General features: G+C 46.9%; 2 protein-coding genes across 5 annotated transcripts in view; one reads left to right on the forward strand and one right to left on the reverse strand.

The window, feature by feature from the left end:
• Nucleotides 1-2,039, forward strand: part of gammaCOP (coat protein (coatomer) gamma) — a 44,777-nt gene extending 42,738 nt beyond the window's left edge. For all 4 annotated transcript variants that reach the window (XM_050174826.2, XM_050174829.2, XM_050174830.2 and 1 more), the window contains one exon: nucleotides 701-2,039. In XM_050174826.2, the coding sequence (XP_050030783.1) occupies nucleotides 701-939 (239 nt within the window). In that variant the 3' untranslated portion in view covers nucleotides 940-2,039. The remainder of the gene's footprint in view (nucleotides 1-700) is intronic.
• On the reverse strand, nucleotides 1,976-11,165 carry LOC126527103 (uncharacterized). The gene is made up of 3 exons (XM_055068563.2): nucleotides 10,185-11,165; nucleotides 4,010-4,231; nucleotides 1,976-3,376 (listed from the first exon to the last, which is right to left on the reverse strand). The coding sequence occupies exons 1-3, from the start codon at nucleotides 10,389-10,391 to the stop codon at nucleotides 3,173-3,175; spliced, it is 633 nt and encodes a 210-aa protein (XP_054924538.1). The 5' UTR covers nucleotides 10,392-11,165; the 3' UTR covers nucleotides 1,976-3,172.
• Between the last annotated feature and the right edge of the window lie 22 nt (nucleotides 11,166-11,187).

Genomic DNA, 11,187 nt, shown 5'->3' on the forward strand with positions numbered 1-11,187 from the left:
TTCTTCTTTTCTTTTTCTATGTCTTAACGCAATTAAAGCAGCAGCTGTGGCAGATGGCACTTTTCCCACTGCCTGACGTAGATTACTTGAGGAGATTACCATCACGAGAAGTAAGGAAACCACAGAATAAATACAAGTCATGAGTCTTGTTTGTCTGTCCAAGCAGAAGTCTTTACATAAGGTGATCCAAATGGAAAAAGTACAAATTTATTAACTTGAAATGGCTAGACCCTAGCAAGATGCAATTTTCAAAAAAGGAATATTCAGAATTTTTTAAAATAAGAAATTATATAGACAGATTAATTACATTATTCACTGACAGCTTGTGGTGTTATCATCCCACAGAAGTTTGCACAAATGAGTGGACACACTTGTCGACAACAATTGTAACTACTTTGGCTGTAAGGCCTCTAGTTACAAATTTTTTAACATGGTTCATGTGAAAGCATTTTGCTGCAATATTTTTTTTTTTCAAACTGCTAAGTATTCATTTCTCCTGTTAATTTTGGATCACTCTATATTAAAATGTTATAAACATTTAACTGCAGTGAACACTTCACGATGATTTGACATCTTCCTTGACATTTCTTCACAAAGTTAACAAGCAGGCAGGCTTGCTTAATTCATGACATTTAAATAATTAAGACAGTTTAAATCATATTGGAAGAAACTTCAGCGTACGATGCTGCCGCCCTCGCAGATGCTGTGCACCAGATCATCCAGTTCCTGGGCATGCAAGTTTGCGAGCGCTCGGACAAGGTGCCCGATGGCAAGAGCTCACACACGCTACTGCTGGCTGGCGTTTATCGGGGTGGCCATGATGTGCTGGTGCGGGCACGGCTGGCAACCACGGGCGTCGCGCAGGGTGTCACCATGAACCTCGCTGTGCGCAGCAAAGACCTCGACGTCTGCCAGGTCATCATCTCTGCGGTCGGATAGGGAGGGAAAAAAGAAAGAGAAGGGGACTAGCGTTATAGACTCGTTTGTTTTCTTGTCTCTCTATCTCTGTTGCGCCTTCGAAGGATTCCACTCTGTGACCATCGCACCTTGTCGCTACTGCTGCTCTTTTCAACACGAATGCCAATTCAGCCAGGAAGTGCAGATGCTATGCTCGCAAAAGCCTGGTGTCTCTCGGGCTATAGCGGGCCTTCTTGTAGAAATTGTTTGACATTCCTGCATACTTTCTGTCTCTGTTATGTGTGAAGTGTGCAAGAGATATTCTGCAGTAATCTTTTTACATTTTGGGTCCTTCATTTCTTGAGCATTTACAGAAGGCGAGTCTTGCCAAGAAATCTTTAGTGTAGTAGATGGCATGCACGTGACGTTATGGAGACCATGTTGGCGAACCATTCACTGCACATGTAAAAGGAGAAACGAGCAGCTTTTTGCCGGGCTAGTGGTTCACCAGCTTGGCAATCGCGATGGTGTCAGTACAAGCCATCTACACTTCTGTTCTTGGGAGGCTTTGTTTTTCTCGTAGCCCACATTATGCTGAACATTAAATGATCAACTTTGCAATGCATTGTAGCATAAAAGACAGTTACAGGAAGCTCATCTCTAAAGTTGCAGTGCTTGGTTGCTCGTACCACCTTATTTCTTGTTCGTTCGATTATGCGGGGTTGCGACGCAGTCGAAGCAGCGAAGTGTAAAAGTCGGGACTGGCTCATTTCCCTCCAGTTATATAGTATTTTAATGCCGGAGCCTGCTGATGATTTTCATATTTGTTGTCATCAAAAGCAGAAGCGAAGCCTTTTCGCCGGTGTAGCATACTTTGAAAATGCGTAATTAACCAGCATGGTCCTGCCCTGGCTTTGCGTTATTGCTACCCCATGGGAACGTTTTCTTGAGCCTTTTTTGCCTTGGCTTGTTGAGAATTGGCCGCCAACACTCTTGTGTGGCCGAGAAATGTACATATAGCTGACCTGAATGCTGAACCAAGGCTGTTGTCATCAGTCTCATTGCAGAGACGATTTGCTTTTCTCTTTTTTTTTTTTTTGAGGGACTGTAATGCCTGAAGTAAAGCAAGAAGTTGTCATATATCCGAGTGTGTCATCATTTATTCCTGGCATCAGATTGCGTAGCACACTTGCATGCCATCTGCAGATAAAATGGGGGACAAAGTGCAGGGTTCAAGATGTGGCTTACACGTCTTAAAGGGACACTAAAGTCAAGGGTCCTAAACCAAAAATTTCCAAAAACCTTTATTCTCCAATGTATGGTGCTGAAAACTTGTAGTACATACACGTATGTAATATTGTGTGCTTATTTAGTATATGACATCCATTTTTGTTTGTCACTTCTTTGGCTCTAATCTTATTCAAGCTTCCTTTATTTTCTGCAACGATTTGCAACATAATTGTTCCTCAGATTTTGCTAAACAGGGTATCAATGGCTTCTGTATGATTAAAGAAATGCCTTAAGACCAACCTTAATGCTCTGCTCGAGAACGAGAGTTGCGAGACTTCAAAGCTAAGCAATCTGAAGAACACACTCTCAAGCTTCAATTTCAAAATCATGTTTGTGGCTAATCGTCACTGTAGCCCTCTTTCACTCGACCTGCTCTTTGCTTCCTTCTTGACACTACTACACACCTGCGTGATACTAACGTCGCATTAATAAAGGCTTCGAGCGCTAAAACATGGAAGACGTAGAAAAAGAAGCACGCACTAACGTTGCCTGTGATACACGCTGCATTCCATAGCCTGAGAGACTGAGCAGTGAGCAAGCCTGCGCGCACTGCCTGATCTCGGTGGTCATATACATGCACTGGTGGTGCTGGTCCTGCCATGGAGAAATTTGCTGCTTAGACACAGTGCGAAAGATCAGCCAGGTATTGCAAAATTTTACTGGAGCACTGGCAACCTGTTGGCTCGCATGGTTTTGGAAGCTATCGAGACTCGCTCTAGCTCGAACACGAAACATGGCATGTGCCTGCAGGATATTGCAATCTTGATTGGCCCATGCTAGCCGTGCTTTTCACAGTACTGACAACAGCTTGTGATACAGAGTGCAACTACTGCGCCAGACGTAGTTCTGCAAGTCTTAACATGTAGGCTTTTATGGTTTTATGGTTGCTAGGCTTTTAAGCCTAGTAGCACACCTGGATGCCCTTCACCCATGCCTTCATGTTGCATCTGGCAGTGCATGGGCAAAGGCGCACAGCACTGGTGCATCACTCAGCCGCTTGCAGCAGGAGACGTGCTCGTTCTTGGGCTACAGGCTGTGGCACAGTGTCCGTTAGGAGGCAAGACACGTGCTTGGCGATGACGCAGGAACAGTAGGCAGTGAATAAGATGACTAGCGCAGCCACCAGGGACGCTACGAGATATACGTTCACCTCGGACACCAGCTTCACCTCGGACATCAGCCCAGATTCCTGCGATGTGGCAGGATCCCAGTTTCACAGGGGCAAATTTTGCAAAGTCCAACATGGTGTCGAGCACTTTGTCCTGATGGGGGGGTATGGGGAAACTGGTCATGCTTGTAGAACATACTTAAATATGTGCCCACTTCAGCAAAGCTATTGCTGGTTTCAGTTAAAACCCAAGATAATGACAAGAAAAGAATGTCAAATAAAGAAAAATAGTGATAAAGATACGTCGAAAGATTTTATAGAGAGTACAAATACTGAAGAAGCAGTCCCAAATACCATCCAAGACACTGGTAGCTCTTGCCATGGATGCGATGTCTCGACACTTTTTAAGGATTCAAAGCTCATAATCGCCACGATGAAACCATTAATTGAGGAGAAGAAAACGTCAATGTTGTCACTGTTGCTCTTATTTTATGGGGCCCTGCACTAGGTAGGCTGCATGGAGACGACATTGCTTATGGTTGGAACTGAGACGGGCCAACCATGTATTCTCAATCCACTCTCAAAGAGGATTAGCCACATCAGTGGGTCACAAGTGATCAAAGTAAACGGAATAGTTTGCTCGGACACTGGCAGCAGGTAGCATCACGGGTGCGCTTTGCGAGCACATCGCGTGTGCTTTGTATGTATGCGTACCTGGACCACTTGAACGCTGCCATGGCCGAACTGTGCTCTCCGCGAACCAGCCATCTCGACGTGGTTGAGGAAGTCCATCATGCGTGCCACATTGTGACGCGCTATGGCGGCCCTCATGGCTGGGTTCCCGGTTGCCATCTTGTAGGTGCTCAGCTGCATCTGTGCATAGTGGCTCACTAGGCGCCAGGGCAGCGAGAAGTCGTCCAGGCTATACGTCGTGCCCTGCACAATTCTGCGCTTAACTCACGCATTCTTGCTCCGGTCTCCTGTAAACATGTGAATGAATGTGACACCAATCAAGAGCATGTTACCCTTTCCACAAGCTGCAAGTCGTTTAACTTCAGGAAGATTCAGTGGTGCTTGCATCACCTTAATTGTCATTATGCTTTGCTTGGAACACTAGCAGAAGGGAAACTGAGTGGTCATATCTTTGTTGGCCACAACCATACGAAACGATCAGATAACAAAGTATTGGGGGAACTAGTTGTCATTTTAATTGGAATATAGAAATGATAAAAACATGAAAGTGGACAAAAAAAGAAATCGAGAACGATTACGATGCTCCTTAATGCAAAATTTTAACGCAGCTCTTAAAGGGCCCCTCACCAGGCCCCATAGTAAAATTTGGTTATACACTGGAAGTTGTTACGCGTCCTCTAGGGAGCATCATCATCATCATCAGCCTGTTTTATGTCCACTGCAGGACGAAGGCCTCTCCCTGCAATCTCCAATTACCCCTGTCCTGCGCCAACCGATTCCAAGTAGTGCCCGTGAATTTCCTAATTTAATTGCTCCACCTAGTCTTCTGTCGTCCTCGATTGCATTTTCCTGCTCTTGGTACCCATTCTGTAACCCTGATGGTCCAATGGTTATCTAACCGACGCATTACATGACTTGGCCAGCTCCATTTCTTTCTCTTGATGTCAATTAGAATATCGTCTATACCCGTTTGCTCTCTGATACAAACCGCTCTCTTTCTGTCTCTTAACGTTATGCCTAGCAATCTTCGTTTCATCGCTCTTTGCATGGTCCTTGACTTGTTCTCAAGCTTCTTTGTCAGTCTCCAAGTCTCTGCCCCATATGTCAGCACTGGTAAAATGCACTGATTGTACACCTTCCTTTTCAATGATAATGGCAAGCTTCCAGTCAGGAGCTGGCAATGTCTGCCGTATACGATCCAACCCACTTTTATTCTGTGAATTTCCTTCTCATGATCAGGGTTCCCTGTGATTAATTAGGTTACCTAAGTAAACATACTCCTTCACAGGCTCTAGAGGCCGACTGGCGATCCTGAACTTTTGTTCCTTTGCCCTTCTATTTTTCATTATGGTTGTCTTCTGCATATTAATCTTCAACCCCACTCTTACACTCTCTCTGTTAAGGTCCTCAATCATTTGTTGTAACTCGTCTGCACTGTTGCTGAATAGAACTATGTCATTGGCAAACCTAAGCCTTCCCAGGTTAATAGCTTGAATACTTCTAAGCACGCAGTGAATAGCATTGGAGAGATTGTGTCTCCCTGTCTGACCCCTTTCTTTATAGGTATCTTCCTGCTCTTCTGTAGAGTTAAGGTAGCTGTGGAACCTCTGTAGATATTTTCTAAGGTATTTATGTAAGCGTTCTGTACTCCTTGATTACGTAATGCTGCTATGACTGTTGGTATGTCTACTGAATCAAATGCGTTTTCATAATCTATGAAAGTCGTATAGAGAAGCTTATTATACTCTGCGGATTTCTCGATAACCTGATTAATGACATGGATGTGACCCATTGTAGAGATCCCTTCCTGAAGCCCACCTGTTCCGTTGGTTGACTGAAGTCCAGTGTTGCTCTTATTCTATTGGAGATTATTTTGGTAAATATTTGATATAATACTGGGAGTAAGCTAATGGGCCTATTATTTTTCAATTCTTTAACGTCTCCCTTTTTGTGGATTAGTATAATCTTCACATTCTTCCAGTTTTCTGGGACCCCTGCAGTCGATAGACATTTCATATAAAGAGCCGCCAGTTTTCCAAGCATTTTGTCTCCTCCATCTTTGATTACATAGACTGTTATTCCATCTTCTCCTGCCGCTCTTCCTCGTTTCATGTCTTGCAAGGCCCTTCTGACCTCATCGCTACTTATAGGAGTACCTGTATCCTGTTCTTTACTGTTTACAATTGAGGTATCCTGAATCCTCTGGGTACTGTATAGGTCAGTACAGAATTCTTCCGCTGTTTTTACTATATCTTCGAGATTGCTGATGATATTACCCTGCTTATCTTTCAGTGCATACATCTGGGTTTGTTCTATTCCAAGTTTTTTTCTCACTGATTTCAGGCTGCGTCCATTTTTTACGGCTTCTTCAGTCTTTCTTACGTTGTAGTTTCGAATATCACTTATTTTCGTCTTGTTGATCAGTTTTGATAGTTCCGCGAATTCTATCCTATCTCTTGATCATTCTGCCGCAAAAAATTTTCAAATCGGCTCATTAATAGCCTTGAGGCTATTAATAGCCTTGAGGCTTGAGCCTTGAGACTGCCAAGCGAGACGCTCTCTACTCGCCCCGTCTAGCCTACGCAAGCGAAATTCCTTCCCTGCGTTCTCCCATACCGAACCTCGATGATCGCGTGACGCATACGTCGCAGGCCCCGCCTTCATGTATTATCTTTTTACCCTCCCCCTTTTTTTTTCCGGCGCTACGCACTTTCGCCGACGGCGTCGCGCGCGGGCTGTTGTCTCTAGAGTTTTACTGTATATGCTACCAAAGGCGCTACCTTTGGTAGCGTATACAGTAACTGTAGTTGTCTCGTTCGCGCAGCGCAAGGTTTTGCGCGCTGTGCACAAGGAAACATGACTAGCGGTATAATACAGTGCTACACGAATACTGAGGCAGAACAAGTGGCTCGCAGAGCATGAACACGCGCTAGAACGCGGTAGAAGGCATAGTTTCGGTACCTGTGCACGTGACCGCACGACTCTGGGAACAAGCAGACGAAGCGGAAGTACATCTCTCTTGCTTCGGTGCGAAGTAAAACAAAAAAACGCGGACATTCCGTTTGTGTGTTTTATTATTTCTCTAGACTTCAATTCGTCAATTCAAGCAACAGATCACACAGATAACAGATGTATTGAATAATTCTAGAAGTCACCACGAGCTACGTCACAATGCGGACACGATTACGCAGGCGCACGATTACGTCACCGTCCGTCTTTTGAGTGCGGCGGCCGCGAGGAGAAGGAAAAACGGCGTTCGGTTCGGAATTTAAGATCTTTCTGCAGCGCGCAGCGATGTAAGACTTTGCAGACACGATCGTTATCGCGCAATGTATGCTCTGTGCTTGTCAGCTCAATCAGGGACACTTTAAGCTGTTTTTAATTTTACCGGTTGCGTCGCTCATTGTTAAGAAAGCGCGAACACGGGAACGCGTGTCTCGCGCGGAGCGTATGCTCTAGCGGCGGCAGCGCGGGCGAATTAGCACATGCGATGTGTGTCCGAAGCACACGGCAGCGCTTTGTTTCCATATATGGTATCGGTGGACGCGCTCGCCGCATGGCGTCATCGGCGCACTACGGCGCATGCTGCCACGGCGTCATCTCGTACGGTGCCACTCTGCTTTCCTCACCCTTTCGCCATACTCTCCTCCACTTTCCGCTTCATGCTTTCACTGTAGCCTCCTCCGTTTTCCTCCTCCTGCTCTCCGCTATCGCCGTCTTTCATCCCCAGCTGCGCTCCGCGTTTGTTCCATCTTTCACTGTGCTTGTTCGCCCGGTTACGCCGAGGGATGTCGACGGTCAACGCAGGAACGGGCGCCTCAGAGCTGCGCTCTAAAACAACTTGCCAACGGTAAAAGCCGAACCCCTAACCTCCCCACGACAAAACCTGCATGCCAAAAGGAACAGCGCTTCCTGGCAGCTACCAGGTGTCCAATAACGCTGGCGTAGGGAACCTTCACGCACTTGAGCGTAGGTGTGCGTATGAAGACAGCTCCTTATGCTGGCAGGATATGAGCAGCGCCGCCAGCAGGCATCGCACCTCGATGATGCACGACATGACATCCACGGGAAACCGTTGGCTTTTGACATCGTACGGTGAAATGCTGGAAAACGTTAGCTTGACGTTTACTGACCATTATACGCTCAGAACAGTGACATAATTAAGTCGCACGACAGCTCAGCAGCAACTCTGTGCTTATACAGTGCGCATGCGCGCAATGCTCTAGCCAGCAGCGGAAGGTAGAACCTTGGGTAGATAGAGCGTGGCTCGTTTTACTTCTTTTACATTGTGTCTATTTAATTCCCTTATTTGTTTTCTCAGACAGTTTTGTATTTTCTCTTTGATTTTCACTTGACTAATGTATTTTGTATATCGTTTTACTTGTATACTTTGCTAGACACCGTACTTTTGTATAACTTTTGTGTACTTTAGTTCTTTTTTCGTAACGCGCAAAGCTCGCATTTTTTCATGTATCGGTTCCCCCTATGTAATACCCCTTCGGGGCCCCCCTTTAGGGGTATTATGAAATAAATGAATAGATTGTCAATGTAAGCGAATAGTCCGAACGAGTGAGCGAGCGACAGTCCCGCCTTCCCCCCTTCGGCCCCTCCCCGCAACTCTATTGCCCGAGAGAACGTTAGAGAATGCGCCCTTCGGCCCCTTCGGCGCCTTCTCGCGAAGAGCGTGCGACAGTCTCCCCTCCTTTCTGGCCCCTCGCGGCAACTCGGGCGGCGGCTGCACGCGATCTGCGGTGGGAACAGAGTGCCCCGAGGCCGATAGCTTCCCGTGCGCTCTGTTCTCGCCGCTTGGTTCGCGTTGAAGCGAGATGCAGCACGAAGGTCAATTCGCTCGCTGCTGCTGCTGCCGCGCTTCCTCACGGCAGTGTTTTGATAGCGAGTGTCCGCGGTCATCGAGTGAGATGTGTTCACGCTTGCCTGTGCGCGCGTGACACCATGCTTGTTACTAAGCGAATGTTTACAAGTTCATGCAGTCGATGAAACTGCTATCTTTACTTCGTATAGCTGTCTAATAATTTGCTATCGTAATCAATGCTTCGCCTTTCGGACGGAACTGCAACTTTTTTAATCCACCTCTTTCACCCACAGGGGTTCCTACTGTATGACCTGTACACCTCTTCGCAGTTTTAATGGAATTATCATTTGAAAAGGCAGCAGCGCAATTAAATAGACACGCACTGAGACGAGACGACAAGAACGAGCGCAGCTGAACTTCCAACATTTTTGTGTATGATTCACGAATATATGCGTGCTGCCCGAGCCAGGGGTTATCATCTGCGCGTGCATAAGTATGCAAGCTCTGTCTGATAAAGTGATGGAGGCCATGCTGACACATCCTTCCACAAGTCTAGAAATCCGTTCAGATTCTGCGATTTCCCGTGTCATACGAGTTTTACTCTTCTTGATAACATTTTCAAATATGTACCAACACGCCCGATTCTCCACATTAAGCAATTACCATTCTTTGGACACTTCACCACGTTCGCGGTCTGTCTTTCGGTCTGTCTCTGACCTCTTTCAAGCCAACTTGAATCACTCGGTAGTTCATTGTCTATTGAGTAGAGCATCGAGCTGCTCTGTTGAGGGAACCGCGTTCGAAAACAACCATTGCACATGTTTCGATGTGATTAGCATTCTGTAGGAACTTCACCCAGCTTGGTGCATGTTCGTCTGTATCAGCCTCTTTCACACCAACTTGGATCACTGGGTGTTTGCCGCTGGAACCCCTTTCAAGGAACCCCTTGACACCTGCTCGGTTTCCTGGGCGTGTGATGTCAGTGACAAAGAAAAGCCTTTAAAACTTTTGTCCCTTCTTTATGTGCGTGTGCGTGTGTGCATTGGCGACTATCTTGCCTAACGCGCCTCGTGCGGACTTCGTGGCAGCTCTGTGCTAGATGCCGCAACTTAATTGTCCGCAGAGAAGCGCGAGAGAGAGCTGCCGACGTAAAGCCCCTTAAACTTATTATTATCCCGACGGCCCTCCTCTCGCGCAGTGAGGCCTGTCGCGAGCGTCCCGGCATTGTGCTCTCCCTCAGGCAAGATAACGCCGATACCAAGTCCAAGCAAACGCGCACGGCAGCCAAAGAAAGCTATGCATTCCAACCTATGCCCATCAGTTTGTTCAGTGCGGAGCTCCCGGCGACGTAACGGTCGCAGTGGGCAAAATGAGCTCGCTCACCGCCAAGGTGACGCCGTTGTTGGCGAGCACTGGGTACTCGAAGTGGAAGTTCGGCCCGGCGTAGCGAAGTGGCTGCGGCAGCTTGAGCAAGCGTCCCAGCTCGTCGGCGATGCGAGCGTCGTCGTACTGCCGGCTCTGAGTGGCTCCGTGCTCTCCGAGCAGACACAGGGTCTGCAGCGCAAATAAGACGGCAGCGGAGGCCTTCATGGCTTTGCCGGCTGCCCCTGCCGCTGGGCCGGGTCTGATGCGCTGTGGCTCGTACCCACTATGGAGAATTGGCTAGGGTAATGAAATGGCACTCGCTAAAAAAAAAAAAAAAAGACATGTCGTTATCATTGGCACAAAAAAACGTGGGCAAGAGTGCCTGTCTGGAATGTCGGAAGTCTCCGCAAGGCCTGGACCGCACCGGTTGCCCGGTCATTGCAAGCGTGATGCGTTAAATGTGCGCGTGAACGGATTGTTTCATGGCATACTGTACTGTTGTTACAAGTATTACGAAATCGGTTCCCCGCCTAGCTGGCCGTGATGGCTAAAATTAAAGCGGCGCCACAAATGCAATTTCGCCGCAATTAGGTAACAAAACATTTAGGGAGTTCCGCCGGGCGCCGAAAGGCGACGCGTAGACAGGACGACAGATCTGCCTTGCTCAAACAAAGTTTCTTCATTTCTATCTTCCCGAAATACGGTGATATACGGCCGATTACGAAACTAATGGCGAAATTCACCCAAAGAGCAAGATGGCAAACTAAAGATAAATAATAAATGATGTTTAGCACAAAATCTATGAGGACAAACGGCGAGTCGTTCTCGATGATGACGTGAATTTTTGCGTATTGAAACGGCGATGTTCCACGCGTCGTAATAAAACGGCGCCACAGCGATGTTCCATACATGTTCTATAAAACAGATAAGCGGTTGTCTTTGTTATATTAGCAGCAAGGGAACGGATACCGGTAATACGAAAACTTAGTCTGGTGGTCCCAAAATAATTATCGGGCAGAGC

Source organism: Dermacentor andersoni, chromosome 9 (genome assembly GCF_023375885.2).
Source record: "Dermacentor andersoni chromosome 9, qqDerAnde1_hic_scaffold, whole genome shotgun sequence".
Classification (NCBI taxonomy): Eukaryota; Metazoa; Arthropoda; class Arachnida; order Ixodida; family Ixodidae; genus Dermacentor; species Dermacentor andersoni.

Coding starts and splice junctions, on each gene's coding strand:
- LOC126527103 (XM_055068563.2), bottom strand. CDS start 10,391: ATGAAGGCCTCCGCTGCCGTCTTATTTGCGCTGCAGACCCTGTGTCTG. Junction 4,232..10,184: donor ACAACGGCGTCACCTTGGCG/GTGAGCGAGCTC, acceptor AGAATTGTGCAG/GGCACGACGTATAGCCTGGA. Junction 3,377..4,009: donor GCAGCGTTCAAGTGGTCCAG/GTACGCATACAT, acceptor GCCACATCGCAG/GAATCTGGGCTGATGTCCGA.